At 32.3% G+C, this 20,211-nt stretch overlaps 1 protein-coding gene and 1 pseudogene across 1 annotated transcript; both read right to left on the bottom strand.

Moving 5' to 3' along the window:
* Nucleotides 1–1,043: 1,043 nt before the first annotated feature.
* On the bottom strand, nucleotides 1,044–2,619 carry LOC106328579 (probable protein phosphatase 2C 25). Its single transcript, XM_013767054.1, has 2 exons — nucleotides 1,687–2,619; nucleotides 1,044–1,571 (listed from the first exon to the last, which is right to left on the bottom strand). Exons 1-2 carry the CDS (start codon nucleotides 2,470–2,472, stop codon nucleotides 1,230–1,232), a joined length of 1,128 nt encoding a protein of 375 aa, XP_013622508.1. The 5' UTR covers nucleotides 2,473–2,619; the 3' UTR covers nucleotides 1,044–1,229.
* A 3,754-nt stretch (nucleotides 2,620–6,373) lies between these two features.
* Nucleotides 6,374–13,608, bottom strand: LOC106328453 (annotated as a pseudogene).
* Between the last annotated feature and the right edge of the window lie 6,603 nt (nucleotides 13,609–20,211).

Here is a 20,211-nt window from a genome sequence, read left to right as displayed (position 1 = left end):
TTGGTCTTAAACCACAAATGTTAGTTTTTTGTTTTCTTTTCTTTGCAAAAGTCTTGTTGTTTTGAGTTTTTTTTTGTCTTGAATATACCTCTGTGAGCGTAATAATAAGGCTCTGTGTCGCTTTGTACAACACACTTTTACACTACATCAATAAAATAACAGAGTTCAACCTAAGGTCGTCTTGTTCTTGAGTTTTGGGACTTTGTTCTTTGGGTGAGATTCACCTAGAGTTAAATCTTGTGCAGTATCAAATATCCTTTCATCATTTTTGTGGTGTCATTCGATCCACTAGTAATCTCGTCAACCGTTCCAACAAAAAAAATGAGAGTCAACTTGTTAGATCTCATTCCACAAGTTTTGTCCAAAAAATCTTGTGTCCGTCTTTCATCCATCCAACTGCCACGAGAAAGAGCATAGTAGCCAGCTTATGTGTTCCATTTCACTATTTTCAAAGGCTCACCACCGAGTCTTATTTCACAATGAATTTTATTTCTTAGGTGGTTTCATTAGTTTCAATGTCTAAAGGATTGAAAGTAGAGAGCACGAATGAATAAACAGATTCAACGACATTCTAACAACTAGACAAAATCAAAACACATATTACCTTTACATGGAAACTAGTTTGAGATACAAATACAACTGATAATCAAAATTAAACTACTTGTGATGAAATAATTGATTTCCTGTTTGGCCCAATGCTGGTGAAAATTGTTAGAAGTTGTTTACCCGAATAGCTTGGGTCCGTTCATTCTTTCTAAATTCTAAGGTAACTAAAGAGCAAATTAAGCTTTAAGACATCCCCAAAACACACGTCTACACCACAAATCATGTTCTAATTTTCAGATACGATGCACAACACACTTAGCCACAAATCAGAACAAACATACTCAATGTTTTTCGTTCAAACTTTCGTATACGTTGCTATCATTCTTCTCTAACTATTCAGTCACGTCAAGGTGTACACACCTGAACTAATGCAACAAAGGTACAACTTGTATGCTCTTGCATTAAGTAACTATCCACCCCGTGTTTGGATTGTAACATAGACAAAATTCGTAGGATAATAATAATAAGGAACTGATAATTAGATTAAATTCGACCAACTGCTCGTTTCATACAACCACTTCTTCAAGTTAGAAAGAATGAATAAATGAATTATATCAAAGTTAAATAAAGCTAAATGGACGCAGGCCCTCCAGATTTCTATCTAAAATATCTAAGGATCTCTCTTATATGAACTGGTCCAAAGGGATCAGCATCACACTAATATCATCCAATGAGCCTCGTGAAGCCGAAAGATCGACAAGCTTCTTACAGCCCAACAACAATGGCTTCTCCTCGGTTCCTAGGCAGAAGGGACGAGCAATGTCTACTGCTTCTTGGTTACTCACTTTGTCCCATAGACCGTCAGATGCCAAGATCAAGAACTCATGGTCCTGATCGATTCTCAACGTCTTTGTCTCTGGTTCGGCTATAACCCATTTCTTGAGATGAGCATCACCGATCCCTCTTGACACAGCCAAAGATCCTTCAATTCTCCATACACCTCGAAACGTATCAACGTATCCGCCCTGCACAAAAAAAAAATTGAATCTATTTTTAGAAACTATACTTTCTAAATTAAACGTTTGTTTTTTTTTTAACACCAATTAAACGTTTGTGTAACTCTAAAACCAAGATTCTCACCGTGGTTTCAATTCTTGTCCGTTCATCATCCCTACACGGACGGTGGTCGGAAGAAAGAGCCTCCGCGACGCCTCCAACACTCATGACGGCGCGGCAATCGCCGGCATTGGAGACAACGATGTTCCCGTCGCTGAACATAGCCGTGACGCAGCAAGAACCGCCTTTAACGTCATTCTCGTTGAGAAACGCAGCGTCTGTGGTCAAGTAACCGCGTTTAACCGCGTCTGCGATCTCTGACTCGTCTCTCTTACCAGCTACTGCTTCTAAAACGTTCTTGTCTAAGTTCTTGGCCGCAAACTCAGCCGCTTTGGCTCCTCCGTGACCATCGTAAACACCGAAGATGGCATGTTTGCGATCTCCTCGGAGATTGGTAATAGCAGAGAAGCGATCCTCCATAGCTTCTCTCCTTCCTCTCTTGCAATAAACAGAATAACCATCGCCTTCCCTCTCCACCTCTCTACCTTCCTCCCTCGGCGTCGCCGGAGCAATGAAACCGGTGGTACCGATCGGTATATCAAGCCTCGTGGGGCGTTTGCGTTTCAGAACCTCTCCGGGAGGAGATTGGCCAGTACACGACGCCGGAGAGAAACCGGTCGGAGGTTTCTGTAAACGGAGACGGAACGGCAAGTTGAGGGACGCCGCGGCGGCGGAAGGAGAGGAAGGTTTGAGATGAGAAAGAGTGAGAGAGATGGTTTCTTGCGGCGAAGAGAGAATGATAGAAGGTTTGCTGCAGAAAAGAGACGACGACGGAGAAAAAACCGGAGAATTGCAGACGGAACAAGACATCGTGTAAGAGAATTCTGAGTTCGAAGATTGATGTGTTTCTTTCTCTCTACCTTTGAGATATTTGTTTTAGGAGAGAAAAAAGAGGTTTTTAATATAGAGAGAGAGAGGGAGAGGGAAGGTAATGAATGTTGAAGACTTTCAAAGTGGTAATAATGGAGTCCGTGAGGGTAATACGGACATTTAAAAGTAAGCCAAAAACACGTCTAAAAGGAAAGAGGAAGAGAGTATTAAGGAAATAAACAAAAGAATTTGGGCATGTGGTGGTTTAACGTATCAGTGTTAAAGAAGTGTTTGATTGATGACTCTTCACGTTTTTTCAATTTATTCTTTTGTTTTTAATAATAAAAAACAGATTCTATGAACGTTGTCGGTCCGTCAGAGCTTAGCGCATCTTCGACTCTGTTCCAAAACCCACTTCAAACTCTATTTTGCAGTAAAATCATCTTTAATTCCACTTCAAAATCTACTCCAAAATAAAGTAATAAATATGATTACTCCAAATATGGAATAAACCAATTCATTACTCCAAAATATAGTTGAACTTTTTTATTTATAAAATAGTCTTTTATATTTAAATATTTTCGTTTTTAATAAAATATTATTATAAATAAATATATAAATATTATTTCACTATATATAGTATAAAAATTACTGTTAATATTTCTTAATTATATAAATATCCATCTAGTGAACTATTTTATGCAACAAAATATATATAATATAAAACATAAAAGACCGTACATATAAAAAATAAAATATAAACACCATATAAAAGATATATAATATAAAACATAAAAGATCATACATACGAAAATAGACTATTTTGCAAATAGTATAAATAAAAGATGATATTACTAATTTTTCAATAACATAAAACATAATATATTAAAAATATTCTATTTTGGAGTAGGAAATTGAGTAATACATTGGAGCAAAACTCAATCCCATTTTAGAATTACTCTATTTTGGAGTAGAAAATGGAGTAATACATTAAAAATGATTTTACTAGCTGTATTTTGATGGGATTACTTTCTTTTGTTTCTTGGTGGTCCCAGTCGCAGCTTCTTAGCAAGTGACCGTTCTGTGGAGTCTGTGGACTGAGAGGAGCCTTCTTTCTTTCTTTGGTTTCATTTGATGACCTTTGTAAAATTATCTATCTCAATTCACTCGAGGTCTTCTAATTAGGATTAAAACTAAGAAGTCTTCTAATGACATCAATAATAACGGCTACTTCTTTTTCCTTATAAAACGGTATTTGTTTATAGATTTATGTGCTGACTGCTGAAGATCAAACATTGGCATCCATAAGGATCAAATTATCTAATTCTCTACTAGCAACTTTTAAAACAATGCTTTAACAAGCTACTGATTTTGAGTACCCAATACATATTTTCTGTGGTTTTTTTTCTAACACTGAAACTAATCCATTATTTAGTTTGAATCATGTATTATCAAGGATCTCAATAAGCAAAAGTATGAGTAAAATTTATGATTCTATGCAACATTTTTTTTTTAGATATTCTCTTTTTCGTTCAGGAATTCCAACTACTATTACAGACTTGTGATGGGAATTCAGTGGGTTTTGCACTATAGTTTATAAATAGCACATATGTATAACACCATTATAAGCAAATTGCTGCGAATTGTACAGTCATTAGTTGGAGTATTTACATTAATAAGTAATGGTAAAAATTTCTGTTGTGTTCAAATACTGTTTATGAAGAATTAGTCATATATTTGACCCTAGTTTTACGATTAGACTTGGTCATTAAGATCTGACCTGATAAAATGATTAATCAAGCAAAGAAGCTTCCCACTCCATAATTATTGTGGTCACTTGGTTCACTTTGAAGTCGTCTTCGAACGTCTTTTTAATAGTACTAGGGGTTATCTGTGTTTTACGCATGAATTTTTTTTATTGACCTTTATTTTTAGTTTAAGGGGTCAATTATATAATTGTGAACCATTACTTTTGTGTGACCTTTTCTTATATTCCATCTGTTTCAAAATGTTACATATTTTAGTTTTTTCACACATTTTAATTAAACACATTAAATTTGCATATTTTTGTGATTATATTTTTCTATAGTTTTAAACCAATAAAAATTTAATAAGTATAATTCAATTTTTTAAAATTTGCAATTAGTTAATAAAACATCCATTAAAAATGCAAAAAAATAGATCTTTTTGATACAAAATTTTTCTTTAAAATATGTAACGTAAAAAATATAAGACATAAGAATGTGTTTAAAAAAAGACATAAGAATATTGAGAGCCGAACCCGTTGCAGTTGAGTAAATTGCATAATGTTATAGTTGTGAATTTTAATGGTATAAATTTTATTTAGACGATTTATAGTTTGTTTGATATTTTAAGATCATCCACTATTATGTGATTTTTGTCAGTTTCTTACAATCATTTTCTGCTATTTAAAAAAAAAATTGGATTCACTTGTTTTTAGTTTTAGTTTTCCACAATTATTTGGACACAATAATCTTACATCCCATTGCTAAATTGTGAGAACAAAACTTTCATCTATCTACAATAGTAGCAAGCGTCGCATTTGTTTCTGATGTTCTTACTGGTGGATGTTATTGTTACGTCATCGTGTAGTTGTTGTTTTTGTATTTCTATAAATTCTTAAATACCATGGTAGTATGATTACTCTAGTTTCATGAAATGACTTCCTGAAACGTTTCCAGCATCAGTCTCCTTTATTTTGCTTAATTTTCATCCATGCATGTCTAAATATACATTACCCATGTATGTCTAAATATACATTACCAATCTCTAAATATACATTACCCTTTGTTATTATGTGGAGATGCTGTAGTTCAATGCCTACTCCGTAATGTTGATACATCCATGGACTTGAGAACGGGCAGAAAGCACCACCACCTTTTGTTATAAGAGTTTATTTTCCGCAGAGGAATTTGGTGGTAAACATAAATACATCATTAATCCTAATCAAAACGACTAATTGTTATTGTCAAAAGATCGCATGTCAACTTAGAGTATTTCCAACTCATTGCTATTTTCACCTCTATAATAGCATTTAGAGGTGAAATTACTCCAATTCACCTCTATTTCTTCCTCTATAAGACCATCTCCAACTCATCTCTATTTCTATCTCTATATTTTTTTTTAAAATAGAGAAACTCTATTATAAAGGTGAAAATGCTCCAATGTATGCATCTATAATAGAGTTCATCTATTTATAGGAGAAAATATAGAAATATGCTATTTTCACCTATAAATATAGAGACAAAAAGTAACTTTTCTATATTTTCCTCTGAAATAGAGGAATTCTGTTATAGAATCATACATTGAAGCATTTTCACCTCTATAATAGAAATTTCTATTTTCAAAGAAATTATAGAGGTGTCCATTGGAAATGCTCTAATTTCTATTTTTTTTTCTATTTATAGAGGAATAAATAGTATTCTTCTATTTTTTACTTTATATTTAGAGATTGCTATTTAAAAAAAATACGCATATCTCATTTCTATTATAGAGTTACTCTATTTTATAATTGAAAGTAGCAGAATACATTGGAAATGATTTACAAAGAAGCCTGCAACAAAAGAATATCTTTTTGTAAATGTGGATTATTTAAAGGGGTGGGTCGGACACATGAACAGTAATGTTAAGAAGTAAACCTATTGGGCCAAATGAGACCGACGCAGGCCCTTAGAAAACCCATGACGACCCTTACACTAGATAGGTCCACGTTTCTGTTGCAAATTGGGCAGTAAACATCCTCACCATGAAGCAAATACAAAGTCTTACCAGTAGCGAAGGACACAAAAACTAACTCGCTACAATCTTCTCTCTCGACGAAGGTACAAAGATCCATAACTTTTGTCTTAAATAGATATCTACAGCCTCTCAGCCAGAGAGAGAATTAAGATGTACAACGTGCATCTTTATCAGGGAATTAAGCTGACATAGGTTATTTTTTAATTATATGTTTTGAATTTCGATTAACCGCCGAGTAAAGGTGGTTAATTAAGCAGCGGAAAGCAAAACCTACATCGGTTATCTTTAGATTATGTTTCTTTTTTTGATTAACCGCCGAGTAAAGGTGGTTAATTAAGCAGCGGGAGAGTTACAGGAAGTTTGATGTTGGAGATTTTGTCCAGATGACATCTCTATATTATCAGCTTCACCTCCCTCAAGTTTCTTCTTCTCAATCTGTGAAGATAATTTATAGGTCAAAAACATATCCACTTCCTCTTTTTGCCTTCTATGATTTATTAATACAAGAGAATATTTTTTTCCTACCAACCATCATATATATAGCAATCTGGATTTCAAAATTTAGTTCTTTTTTCCTACCAACCATCAAATATATAGCAATGTGGATTTCAAAATTTAGTTTGTCTTGTTTCTGACTTTCAAGCTTCTAGGTCTTTCAAGTTTAAAGAACATGCATCTTTCTCCAAAGCAGGTATCAAGCTTTTCCAGTTTATAATCAACCTGGCTGAACTAGCTAGGAAAGCTATGGCTAGATACTTGAACCTACCAATCGTACCCAAGCCAACCTAAACCATATAACAATAAAAACCCCAATTATGTCCAACAACAGGGAATAGATTTTATTATATCAAAATTATATATCTATCAAAACCCAGCCTTCATTGGATATATAATTGGGGAAAACCTCAAAACCCCAAAGTATAAAAAGACTGAATCTTTTATATTTAAAGAACTATACCACTTCTTAATTTTTAAGGTAAACAGTATCAAGGTTTATGAAATAGTTTTGAATTTACTTTTAGGGTTCAGGGTTAGGTTTTAAACTGTTGTGCTCATCTATAATAATTTTATTATTACTTTACTTAAAAATTTAGACTATTTTCATAAACGTTCCTATATACACAACCGAATCGAGATTTTCCTCAACCAATACCAGACCAAAGAAATTTTGGTTTTCATTCAATAACATTCCCACCAAAATAGAATAAACATTGGCACACGAAAACAGAATAAACAAAATCTAATCAAAAACCAAAATGCTCTAATTAATCTCGAGATATTTTTTTAAATTAAAAGCGCTTATATATATTATATATGTATATATCTGCAAGTAAGAGTGTGTGTATATATGTAAGAAGTGCTTATTAGCTTTTGCATATTTATAAAGAATGTAGCTTTTCGTTACCTGACTAGCCAAAACCTGGTTCTCTTCCTTCAGCAGAGAAACTAATACAACACACAAGTGTTTTTGAGGCTCTCAACACGAGAATATATCTATAAGTGCTATAAAATCACAAATCTAACCTTTTCTTTGAGACTTTCAACAAGCTTTAACATTAGTTCTGCCTGCAACAAATTAAATATAAGTGCACAATCGTTTTCGACAAACAAAGTAAACAAAGAGAACACATTATGGATTCAATGTACCTTCCGAGCTCTAGTTACAGAGAGGGCAGTCTCAAGGTGATCTTCTAGCTCAACGAGGGAATCCACGCTTACATCGACAATTGATTCCACAAGCTTGCTGTATATATGCACAGATTGACAAGAAACTCTAATACATTTGTAATGAAAGGAGGAGAGCAAAAATAGTATTAGTTAGTACTAACCTTTCCACAAGTTCTAGTAGCTCATGGTGTGAACTATAGTTCAGAGATTTTGACAGAAGATCCTGTTCACGGAGAAGGATAAAAGAGGCGGTAAAGGACCAGTGTATTTAAGAAATTTGATATGCACGTGGACCAATAACCTCACACATGAACATTAGGCGAATAATAGTTCATCACAAACTCAAGTTTTAAGAAATTTGTTCTCAACATGTGTTTACATATGTTTATCGAAAAACTACTCTTAAAGGGAGCATCGATCGATAACCTCTTCCATGTTGAAAACAATATTTAACAACTACAACTCTAAAATAGGAATGATACACGCAGTCGTTAAATGCCCGTGAGCCAATGCCCACAAAAGGTAAGTTGAATCATGACGCTGTGAGTTGGTTCTGAGTATATATGGAGCTCTATAAGCCTTACTTATATCCTTAAATACTGCATGAGGAAATATTCAAAATGTTTGTATTACCAGGGCATTGAGATCATCAGCATGTTTTTTTTCCATATCGATCAAGGTTCTTCTCCAGTCTGGAGAAAAGATAAATAAAAATGTTAACTGAGATCAAAAGTCAAAACTACTTGTTAACCCTTGAAGACACCACTGGAATCTACCAAAACATTAAAAGAGAAATGAAGCAAAAGGTTAATTTTCGCACCCTAGAATTTGCTAACAATTCAGAAAAAATCAATTTTCGCACCCTAGAATTTGCTAACAATTCAGAAAAAATCGTAGTAATCATGTTTAAGCAGCAGCACATTTGGATTTCCATTTCTTATTTTTAACATGCTCTGATCCTTTCTAAGAAATCTCAATAATAATAAAAAAGTCCTCTAAAATTACCAAGTATTTCAAGTTTAATTTTCCAATAGTTGTGTTAGGTTACATGTATTTATTTATATACTTGATAGACTGAAATGGCATTCTTTTGCCAAAGAAAAGTCATAATAACATTAATACCTGTACATGTTATCCATTAATCTATCAATTAATTCATTTGCAACGCTGGCTTTTGAGTCACTTAAATAAAAATTAACTAAGGTACATAAGAACCCTATACTCAAGTCAAATACACTTTGTTTTGCCTCTACACCCACAACTGTTTCTTTGCATTCGGGGTTGTGTTTCCATGTTATAATAATTTTCTTTGCATTCAGGGTTGTGTTTCCATGTTATAATAATTTGATACTATAACAGGAACGACGACTGAGGCTTAAATGAGAGTGTATATATATTACATAGAGGTAAAATAAAGTGTCCCAAGTGAAAGAACTTTGTTTTGATTCTCACTTGGTGCATATAGAAAAGTATTCCATAAAACGAAGACATACAAAATAAGGGGAAACTAATACTACATTTTCTATTTATGAGGTTACAGACGTCTAACGCATTTGGAATTTTTTTACTAACGCAGTTAATTAACAGTTTGTATTGATAGGTTCAGAGTTCCATTGTGAAATTAATCTCTTGCACTAACAACAAGGGTATCAATGTTCTAAAACCCTCTCTTTTTTTGCTCACACAAGTATTTACATTTTCATGTGCAACACTAGGAGTTTGACTACTCCAAGGCTGAACCTAGCATTCAGTCTAAGGAGAACAAATCCTAGCAAAGTATGCATCGAGTGAGAATCAATGATCTTCACCAAACCACTAGTACGACTTGGTTATACTAGAGGGTGTTAGTACACACTTCATCGATTAATTTGACAATGTAGGATCATACTGACTCTAGAGAGATATTAAAGGGGTTGGTATTTTTTAATGAAGACGAATGTTTTTTGTGGGGTTGTCGATTTCCAGGAGGAGCCAAAGAAACAGGGCGTGTGTTGCTGCACTTCCCAAGACAAAAGACCCAAGATTTCATATACCAAAGCGACAACATTAATTTAATACTCCCTCTGTTCCTTAATATTACATATTCTAGGAAAAAAATTTGTTTTAAAAAAATCAATTTTTTACATTTTCAAGACATGTTTTATTAACTAATTGCAAATTTCAAAAAACTTAATTGCATTTACTGAATTGTTATTGGAATTGTTATTGGTTTAAAATTATGAAACAAAGATAAACACAAAAAATATGCAAATTTAATGTGTTTTATGAAAATGTGTGAAAAATCTAGAATAGGAACAAAGTGTTGATATATAATATAGATGCACACAATGACAATGAAAATAAGAAAGATGAACGAATATCCAGTCACATTAATATGTAGCATATAAATGTATCACACTGCGAGGATGGGAAACTAAAAAGTAGAAACTTTTAGGATAGAAATTCCTTGAAACCAAACATCCACATTAATCTTAGTCCATAGATACACAAATCTAGAGTTGCTCAAAAAAAAAAGAAAAAAGATACACAATCTAGCAATAGCATACATTTTAAAAAAGTTAATGATCTATTTTACCATCAACTCCATACTATTTTTACAGCAAATTTCCCGGAAGTGCATTGCAATGTATAGGAATCCAAGAGAACAATGAATTAAAATTAGTCTAGAGTTAGACCAACTGATGCACATTACGTGCTGCACAAAGTATCAAATATACACACAACGATTGCCGATTAAAGAATCGATTCCTAATTCTAAACTTGCAATCTATGGCTAATTTCTCTTATTACATTCATAGCAACTATACCTTCGGTAGTATTTCAATGGTGTTTTCAATTTACATTTTGTTGTTAAATCTATTTTACAGTAGGAAAACAATTAGAACAGAAGCATTTTTACCTTTAATCAGAATTTGTTCCTCATATCCTACCATGTCGGGTGTTCCATCATTCTCTTTTCTTCTTTTTAGCCAGATCTTATTTTGAATCTCTTTACACTGGTTGAATTACTCTCCACTAATTCAAAGCCATCATATCCACTATTTCTTGATAGAATCACTCGAGAATACAGACTAATGGAACTCGGCACTAACTCTTAACGTTATATACAGCCCCAAGTTTGTATTATGGTATTGAAAATTAGAAAAGAAGGACTGTAGTTTTTTCCTAATCTATTTTCTATTGATAGATTTTGTTTTCATTTGTTTTACTGAGTTTTAGAAATATATAGGAAAATGGAAAAAAACTAGTGGAGGAAGAGGGAGGTAGTGGGATACATGGGGTTTTTTTGTTGCATTTTATTTTTTTTAATTAATTTTGTAAATGTGGATTACGTGGCAGAATTTGATTTGTTTAGCGAGTTGCACGTGTGTCTGTGTGTGTTAAGCAAGAATCAGTTAGAAACCTTAAAATTCGGATAATCTTTAAGTAATAATTCATGGTAAAAAGGATAAAAAATTTGAAGATCTAAAATTATCTTAGTCAATAGCTGCATAATGTTATTAGATAAGATAACTATCTCTGAATAGTTTAGATATGATTCTCCTATATTTCTGTAAAGATACGAGAGTATATTCTGAGATCTCTCAACAGCTTTGTACTATATATTGAGAAGAGTAATATACGTACATTTCAAGGGAAACAATATCACTTACATGGTATCAGAGGGTTCTAGCGATCCAGAACCATTTTAATTCCCTGCGCCTCTCTCTTCTCTTTTTCATTCCGCAAAATCTTTTTCCTCACCTTCAATCTTTTCTTTTCTCTATCATGGCGGTTCCTCCTGCACAAATCGAACGTGCCTATGGAGTTACATCAAAAACCAAATTCCCTTCGTCTTGGACATTGAAGATGGCAACTATGATGTCTGGAGGGAACTTTTCCTCACGCTTTGCCAAAGCTTTGAAGTATCCGGTCATCTCGACGGAACGTTGTTACCAGCAAACGATGCAGACGAGCCTTGGAAGAAACGCGACGGGCTGGTAAAGCTGTGGATCTATGGCACCCTGTCCAAAGATCTCTTCAAGAGCACCTTCAAAACAGGAGGAACTTCGAGGGAGATCATGGTCCGCGAAGAGACAGCCAACAGTATCACGTTCTAGTGCGGAAGCTGAATACAAAGGAGTTGCAAATGTTGTCGCAGAAGCTTGTTGGTTAAGGAACCTACTACTAGAAATGGGACGACCCCTGCGTCAAGCCACTGTCGTCTACTGCGATAACGTGAGCGCAGTCTACCTCTCTTCGAATCCCGTTCAACACCAGCGGACCAAACATATCGAAATCGACATCCACTTTGTGAGGGAACGAATTCGTATGGGAGAGGTTCGCGTCTTTCACATCCCTTCCACACTTCAGTATGCCGACATTTTCACCAAGGGTCTTCCTTCATCATTGTTCATAAGCTTCAGATCCAGTCTTGGCGTTCGTGAACCGACGCTGCAACTGCGGGAGGATATTAGATAAGATAACTATCTCTGACTAGTTTAGATATGATTCTCCTATATTTCTGTAAAGATACGAGAGTATATTCTGAGATCTCTCAACAGCTTTGTACTATATATTGAAAAGAGTAATATACGTACATTTCAAGGGAAACAATATCACTTACAAATGTCGCATACATCCAAATCAAAACTCTTGATCTAGTATCCAGCATTAACCCCACATCAGTTTTAAGGATCTCTTCGCAGTGCATTGCATACAGATCTGAGAGAACCAATGATGGTAGTTACTATAAAAAGAGACAGATTAATTAATTTTCTGATGCAAAATCCCTAAAGCCAATGAACTAAAAGATGGCTTGAAACATTACTAAAGAACACCAAGTATTCATCACAACGTATCGAGAAGATCTTGACGGACATGCAAAATTTTTAACAAATAAAATAAAATCCATGCAGAAAAATAGAAAAAAATAACGAAGAAAATGAGAGAGAGGGAGATTGAGTAAGAAGCTTTAGCTCATCACAACATTGTTCTTCCTCAATTTTGGTTATATCATGTATTTCTCATGGCCATAGAGGAAACAATAACAAACACAACCGAAAAATCCATAAGAGATTCGCCGGGTAAATCTAAGTGTCTTTTAATTATTTTATTTTATTTTATTTAAATTATTTTATTAATAAAGTAAAGAGAAGAAAGCACAAGCTTAAAGGGAAGAAAAAAATAAGAGAGAGAGGAGAAGTCCTACCTATCACCGGAGGAGAAGCTGTAGAGCTTGTCGGAGGCGGAGACAACGAGAAGCCCGACAGATGCGTCGCAGAGAACAGAAAGCTGACGAGCTTTCTCAATGAGACCGTTGCGTCGTTTGCAGAAGGTAACTTGTCTGCTACTGTTTTCCTCGATTCGCTTGATTTCTAGTTTTTTTCTTCCCATAGCTTCTGTCTCCTAGAAGTCTCTGTGCCCTGATTTGATTCTGAGGTACGATTAAAGTCGCCGGAGAGATGGCGTTTTATTCTTTCTTATTTTTCTTCCTTTTTTCCTTTAATTTCTACCTATTTTTCTTCGGGTAGGGGATTTTTTGGGCGGGGGTAAACGAGAGAAATAAAAATAAAAATATGAAAGTTAAAACGATGCGTTTTAACGACAAGACAGCCACGTGCACCGCAGGACGAACTGCCTGTGGACGCGTTGCCTTTGACTCCTCGATTCTACCATACACATAGGGGTGGGCACTTTACAAGGTATCCGAAACTGCATCCGAACTCAATCCGAAAAATCTGAACCGAAATCCGAACCAAAATAGCAAAATATCCGATTGGATATTGAATTAGGAGAGGTTGGATATCCGAACCCGAACGGGCAATATTCGAACTCGAATAGATATCCGAAGATAACCGAACATATATATATAATTAACCTTATATTTCTAATTTACATCTCTCATTTTATATAAAATATTTATATTAATATTACACATACTCTAAGTTCGTATGATATACATACAATTAATTTGTTACTCACTTAAAATGCATGTCAAACTTTTTATTTCAATAATTAACAAAAAATTACATCCAAAATTTAAAAACAATAACCAAATTAATGTTTTTTTAGTTTCAAAATTTTATGTCCAAATCTATTAACCGTTCAATCTATTAAAAATACAAAATTAGTTAAGTGAAAGCTATATTTTTAAATACAAGAAATTTGAGAAATGAAAACTTTAATTTTTTTTTTCAAAATCTAAATATCCGAACCCGATCCGAAATAACTGAATCCGAACTTAAAATATCCGAGAAAACTTTAATTTTTTTTTTCAAAATCTAAATATCCGAACCCGATCCGAAATAACTGAATCCGAACTTAAAATATCCGAACCCGATCTAAAGTTCAGAAATACCCAAACGGGTTCTATACCCCTATACCGAAATACTCGATCCGAATCCGAACGGATACCCGAACGCCCAGCCCTACATACACATATAATTTGCAACACGGAAATAATAAAAATCAAAATCAATTTTCATGTTTGTTTTGTATAAGCGATATATTAGTATTTTTAAGTGAAACTCATATCAATTCTAAAAGCAACTCCGATGGTGGTGATTGGTGAGTATTAGAAAAGGTTCTAAATATATATATTTTTTTTTAAAGAAAAAAAGTAAAAAAAATTAGGAGGGGAATAACCAAAAGTTCTTAACTTAGATTTGTTAAGAACTTTTACTATCTTCAAGAGACACATGTCATCGTGTGAAAGAAAGTTAATGTTTTTCTTGATTTAAAAAAACATGATTGAATCATTATAACACTAATATTATTTTATTTTTTAGAAACTTGTATGGTTTCTAATTGTTGGAGTTGCTCTAAAATATGTGATACCATCTTAGAGCATCTACAAAGAAACTTTCCATAAGTAAAAAATTAAGAAAAGTATAAGAATTGTCTCATTTCACATTTGTCAAATATGTTAATACTATATTTTATTTTTAATAGTATTAGTTTATTGTTTGAGAAACTAATCTCCAATGCTCATACTCTTACTATCCAAAAAAAAATTATTCAAAACACATTAACAACCAAACCCTAGCCTATACGTATGTTTTTCTTTTGAACAGATACACTCAGGTTATATATGGTTAGATCTGTGTTCCAAAAAAATAATGGTTAGATCTAGATAACTAGAGAATAACCCTCTTGAATTTATACATAAAATAATAATTACATGTATCTAAACTATTAAAATTGAAGTACAAATAAATCTTAACCCTAAGTTTTTCTCAATAATTACTATCCAATGCCATTGACCTTATAAACAGCAATTTCCATAAAAATTGTTACGAAATTGTCTAATATTTAGCTACCTAATAAATTTAGAAGATATGCAATCCTTCATTTAATTTAAATCAAAATCAAAAATTCAATTTTGCAATCCATAAAAAAAACTATAAAATAGATTAAATTATCAGATTAATTTATTGGTTTATTGAAAATTAAATTAATCAAAATCGTTTAAATTTTTAGAATAATAAAAATATCTCAGTTATATTTAATTAATTAGTCTCTTCTAAATTAATTAGTCCAAGAATGTATGTATTTAATTTTAAACGTTTACAAAAGTAAATATCCGTACGGACGCACGGATCAAGATCTAGTTTTTTATATTAAAATTGAAGTACAAAATAATACTTGATTGTTTAAAATGATTTTTTACAGATTTTTATTTTTAAACTAATTTTAACACTTCATTTATTGTCTTTTTAATTAATTCGACAACATTTATCATAAATTATAAAACAAAACTTATTTATTTAAAGTGTTTTATTACATTTTTTACATTCATTTTTACTTTTCTTAACTATTTCATTAATTGTTTTTATCTTAATATTTTGACAACATTTATTTTATATGTTAACCGTAATAATTCAACATGTTTTAATGAAATTATTTCATTTATGACAAGAATTCAAAACAGTTAACAAATAATTTTTTTTTAAAGAAATAATTAATCATGGGTATTTATTCGGGTACCAATTTGGATATATATCGTTTCTTTCGGATATCAATTTTTTGGTTTTGAAATTATACTCTCAATGATCAAGTGTTATAAATTATCGGATGGATTTCAAATCAGATCCTCCCATGGATCTGGTTCTGATATATAAAAACGTTATAAAATCCAAACAACCAAAACTGATTTCATATTACGGTTTTGGTATTTTGTACCAAAAATAACTATATTCTACTTTTAGTATTTTTATCCAAACTAAAAATATCTTAAATATAATCAAATAACGATAAGTAACCATATTAGCCGACTCTTTTAGGATTTAATCCTAATTTGTAAAAACCAAAAATTTTCCAGATAACCAATATACAATTATTTATATGAAAACACACGTAAAATATATAACAAGAGTTTGAGTTTGGAGACTAACTGTAGTTTATGATATTGCAATTCGATTTACGGTTCTGCCATTTCCACTTGTTTTTTAAAGCCAGTAGTGATAAAGTGGAAAAAAAAAAAAAAGCCCAATAATAAAGCAGCAGCCGCTAGTCTAGGCCTGGGCATAATATCCGTAATTCAAAATCCGAACCGAATCCGAACCGAAAAACCCGATTCATATCCGGTCTAAAATGTAAAAAATATCAGAATAGATCTTGTAAGGTGGTACAAAACATATCGGAATCCGAAGTGTTATTAACCAAATCCGAACGGGTAATCCGAAAAACCGAAAAAACCGAAAAATCCAAAAAAAATATCCGAAGAAACCGATCTGAATGTCCAAAATAATATACAATATAATTATATGAAACATGAATATATACTTCAAATATTTAATTTCATATTTATTTTGATATGTTATCTAACAATAAGTATTTAAAGTTTAAATAACTACTTTAAATATTTAATTATATATAAATAAATATATATTTCTTATGTTACTTTTAAATTTTAGATTTTATTTCGGATATATCCGAACCGATCCGAACTGAGGTGTTATATCCGAATCCGGTCCGTATTTGCAAATTTACTAGAATGGGATCTAGGAGGTGTTATAAAAAAAAAATCAAAATCCGAAAAACCCGATCCGAACGCCAACGGGTACTCGAACACCTAGGGCTACGCTAGTCCATCACTCATTACAATTCATTGCCACTTACTGCTTCGACCACCTGCAGCATTAAGTACTATTACATGTTTAATCATTTCATCTTGAGATATTTTTATTTCTTGGCTTGTTTCGATGATGAGTGATTACTTAAGCATGGGGATAACTTTGTCACAAAAATAGCACTCAAAAACTAAAATGACCAAAATAACATTTTATCTTTTGAAAATTTTAAATTTTTTTTATTTTTCAAAATTTGAAATCTTATCCCAAAATCTCACTCCCCAACTCTAAACCCTAAAACCTAAACTCTAAACCCTAAATCCTAAACTCTAAACCCTAAACCCTAAATCCTAAACCCTAAACCCTAAATTCTAAACTCCACCCCTTAACTCTAAACCCTAAACTCATCCCTAAACTCTAAACCCTAAATCATAAACTCCACCCCTTAACTCTAAATCCTAATGTCTAAATTAATTTACCATTGGGGTATAAATGTATAATTATCTCTTTTGATAAAACATTAATTGCTATTTTAGTTATTTTTATTCTTAGAGGCTATATTTGTGACAAAAACTTTTTTAGTGCTATCCTAGTCATTTTCTCTTAAAACAATAAAGAAAAAAATATTTATAAATCATAAATCTGATGTGTAATTAAAGACTAAAATGCAAATAAAAATATGAAACTTCAAATTTGAAGTTTTGAGTTTCAAATTTGAAGTTTGAGTTTCAAATTTGAAGTTTTGAGTAGTGAAACTTCTAATATAGAGTTTCACTCTTTGAAATTCATTTCTGAAAAGCAAAAAAAAATCATATTTAAAGTTATAGAGTATATTTTGGAGATGCTCTTACTCGCTTTAAAAAAATATTCGGTTACAATCATTATCGCCAATATTCGCGATTCGAGAATATATGTTTACAAACCAGCATCTCCTCGATGAACGAGTTGAATCGCCGTTACGCGGGTACGTCCGTGTTTGTATCACGTGGATATTACGTGGGCTAAGTGTTTGTATAAACGCCCAATCTAGACTCAACAAAAGAAGGCCCATATAGTTAATCCAATTTCACACCATTATTTCGGTTGTTAAGCCCTTTCAAAGCCCCTTCCTTCAACAGCTTTTGGTTGATAAGAGACGCCACACGTGCATTTTGCTTTCATAATACTGTAAACAGGCATGCAAGAGTCAAGGCTTATGATATGTTAGGTTTGCTAAACAAATTTTTTAGATGCGATTATGATCAACACATTGTCTGATTTCAGTTTAGTTAATAGTTTTTGGTGCCAATATCTATGGATTTTTTTCAGGTATGAGGCATAGACACAGCATAAACCTACCTGAAGCGCAAATGTGAAGAATCCCTAGAACAATGGATACAACAAGGTCCTTGAAAGAAGTTGAGAAGACAAGAAAGAAATGTCTTTTTTTTTTCCTTTTAACACAAACAGGACATGTCTTCGTATGGGGTTTTAATCAACTTGAAGGAGTAAAGATGAAAGGAAGATCTTTTTTTTTTGTATGGGTATGTATGTTACTAAAGGACTTTTCGTAGTGCTGGAAAGCGGGTATAATTTGCCTCGGTACGGCTTGAAATATTTTTTGATTAAACAAATGACATTTCACCTGCAGAGAAAATAATATTACAATGCAAAAAAAAAAATATTACATGCACCCGCACTATTTAATTCTGTGGATGACTCGTGGGATTATCATGTTTTTTTTTTTTTTGCTAAACTAAAGGAAATAATCGTGGGATTATCATGTTATATCAATATTCATAAAAATAATTTATTAATATTTATAATTCAATATATATTTTTGAAAGTTTTTAGTTTACTGATGGGCAAGTATCATAACTTAAATCCGGCCGTCCTACACTTGCCTCGCATAAAATAAATCAACATGCACCCGCATTTCAAATATTTAAAATTGTTTGATTCAAACATGCTCAGTGGCAGGTTTAACCTGCGGGCTTTGAGTCAAATTTCCAACTCTTGTCGTTAGTTTGTCTATCTATTATCTTTATTTAGACGATTCTTAAAGTGTTGTTCATGAGTGTTCGTTTGTTTATCTAGTTGGTTCATTTGTTGTGATGAATTGTTTTGGTTGAAAATATTTTTACATGAGGTTTTAAGCAGCAACCAAAAATTAATGTTTGGTGGCCCATCGTGGCGACAAGGTGATAATCGGCGTGGTTAGATGGCGAGGAAATTTATTCCTGAATAAACTGCGTACGTATTGAGAAAATTGGGGCATAACGGTAACATTAAACATTGAATGCAAGTTATGCAACACACTAACTACAGAATAAGTTTGCTAAGCAAATTTTGTTTAAAAGCTTCGCAAACTTTATATTGATTCGCTGCCTCATCTAGGCGTATGCTTTACGTGATGCATACATAATTGTCCTTTTTTTTAATCGTCCATGTAGAACGCTTACACACAGTTTGCTCAACTTCCTCAGTTACTCTATGCATTTCAGCTTTTGGAATCAATTTGAAGTTTCATATTTTCATTTGCATTCTAAAATTAAAAAAAAATATTATTTTGAAATGCACTAATTGATCATATACTCAAAATGCACGAAAGCTTTATGAAAATAATTTTATGAAATAATATGATATTTTGCTCGTAGTTTAATATTTAATAATATAATTTTATTTATAATTTTATATATTAATGTAATATCTTTTAATTAAAATTGATGTAATATCTTTATATATGTATTAGTTATTTATAAAAGTTTTCTAAATTTAATTAATTTTGACAAATATAAGAATCATATTATAAAATAAAAATAATTTAAAGTTAAATTTAAAGTTTTGATTTTGGAGAAAAACAGCTTTAAACTTTAAATATAAAATTTTGCAAACTTCTAAATAGATAGTTTTTTTGGAGATACTCTTAGCAGTTGATATGTATTAAGTTTTACTCTCCTGCTAACTTGTTATTGTAAAATTACTCCAAGGAAAAGGTTTGGTTATTGATTCCATCCGATATGTGAACCCACGTTTTGTTTACCTGGTTTGTATTAAAGGAAACAGTACCAAAACTTTTGGTTCTCGATGGTGATAATAAAACAGTTTTAGTAACACAGTGAAACCTCTGTAAATATAAGCAATAAGGAATATGAGTATAGTGTAATCCAACCAAGATTTAGGCGTTATGCCATAAGTGAAATTTTCATAGAATAACCGGTACGGAATAATGGTGATTAAATATTTTTTTGGTACAAAATAAATATTTGATTAGAAGAAT

The sequence above is a fragment of the Brassica oleracea genome, chromosome C3 (genome assembly GCF_000695525.1).
Source record: "Brassica oleracea var. oleracea cultivar TO1000 chromosome C3, BOL, whole genome shotgun sequence".
Lineage (NCBI taxonomy): Eukaryota > Viridiplantae > Streptophyta > Magnoliopsida > Brassicales > Brassicaceae > Brassica > Brassica oleracea.
The sequence above is the reverse complement of the archived record's forward strand: the minus strand, read 5'-3'. Positions and strand labels throughout refer to the sequence as shown.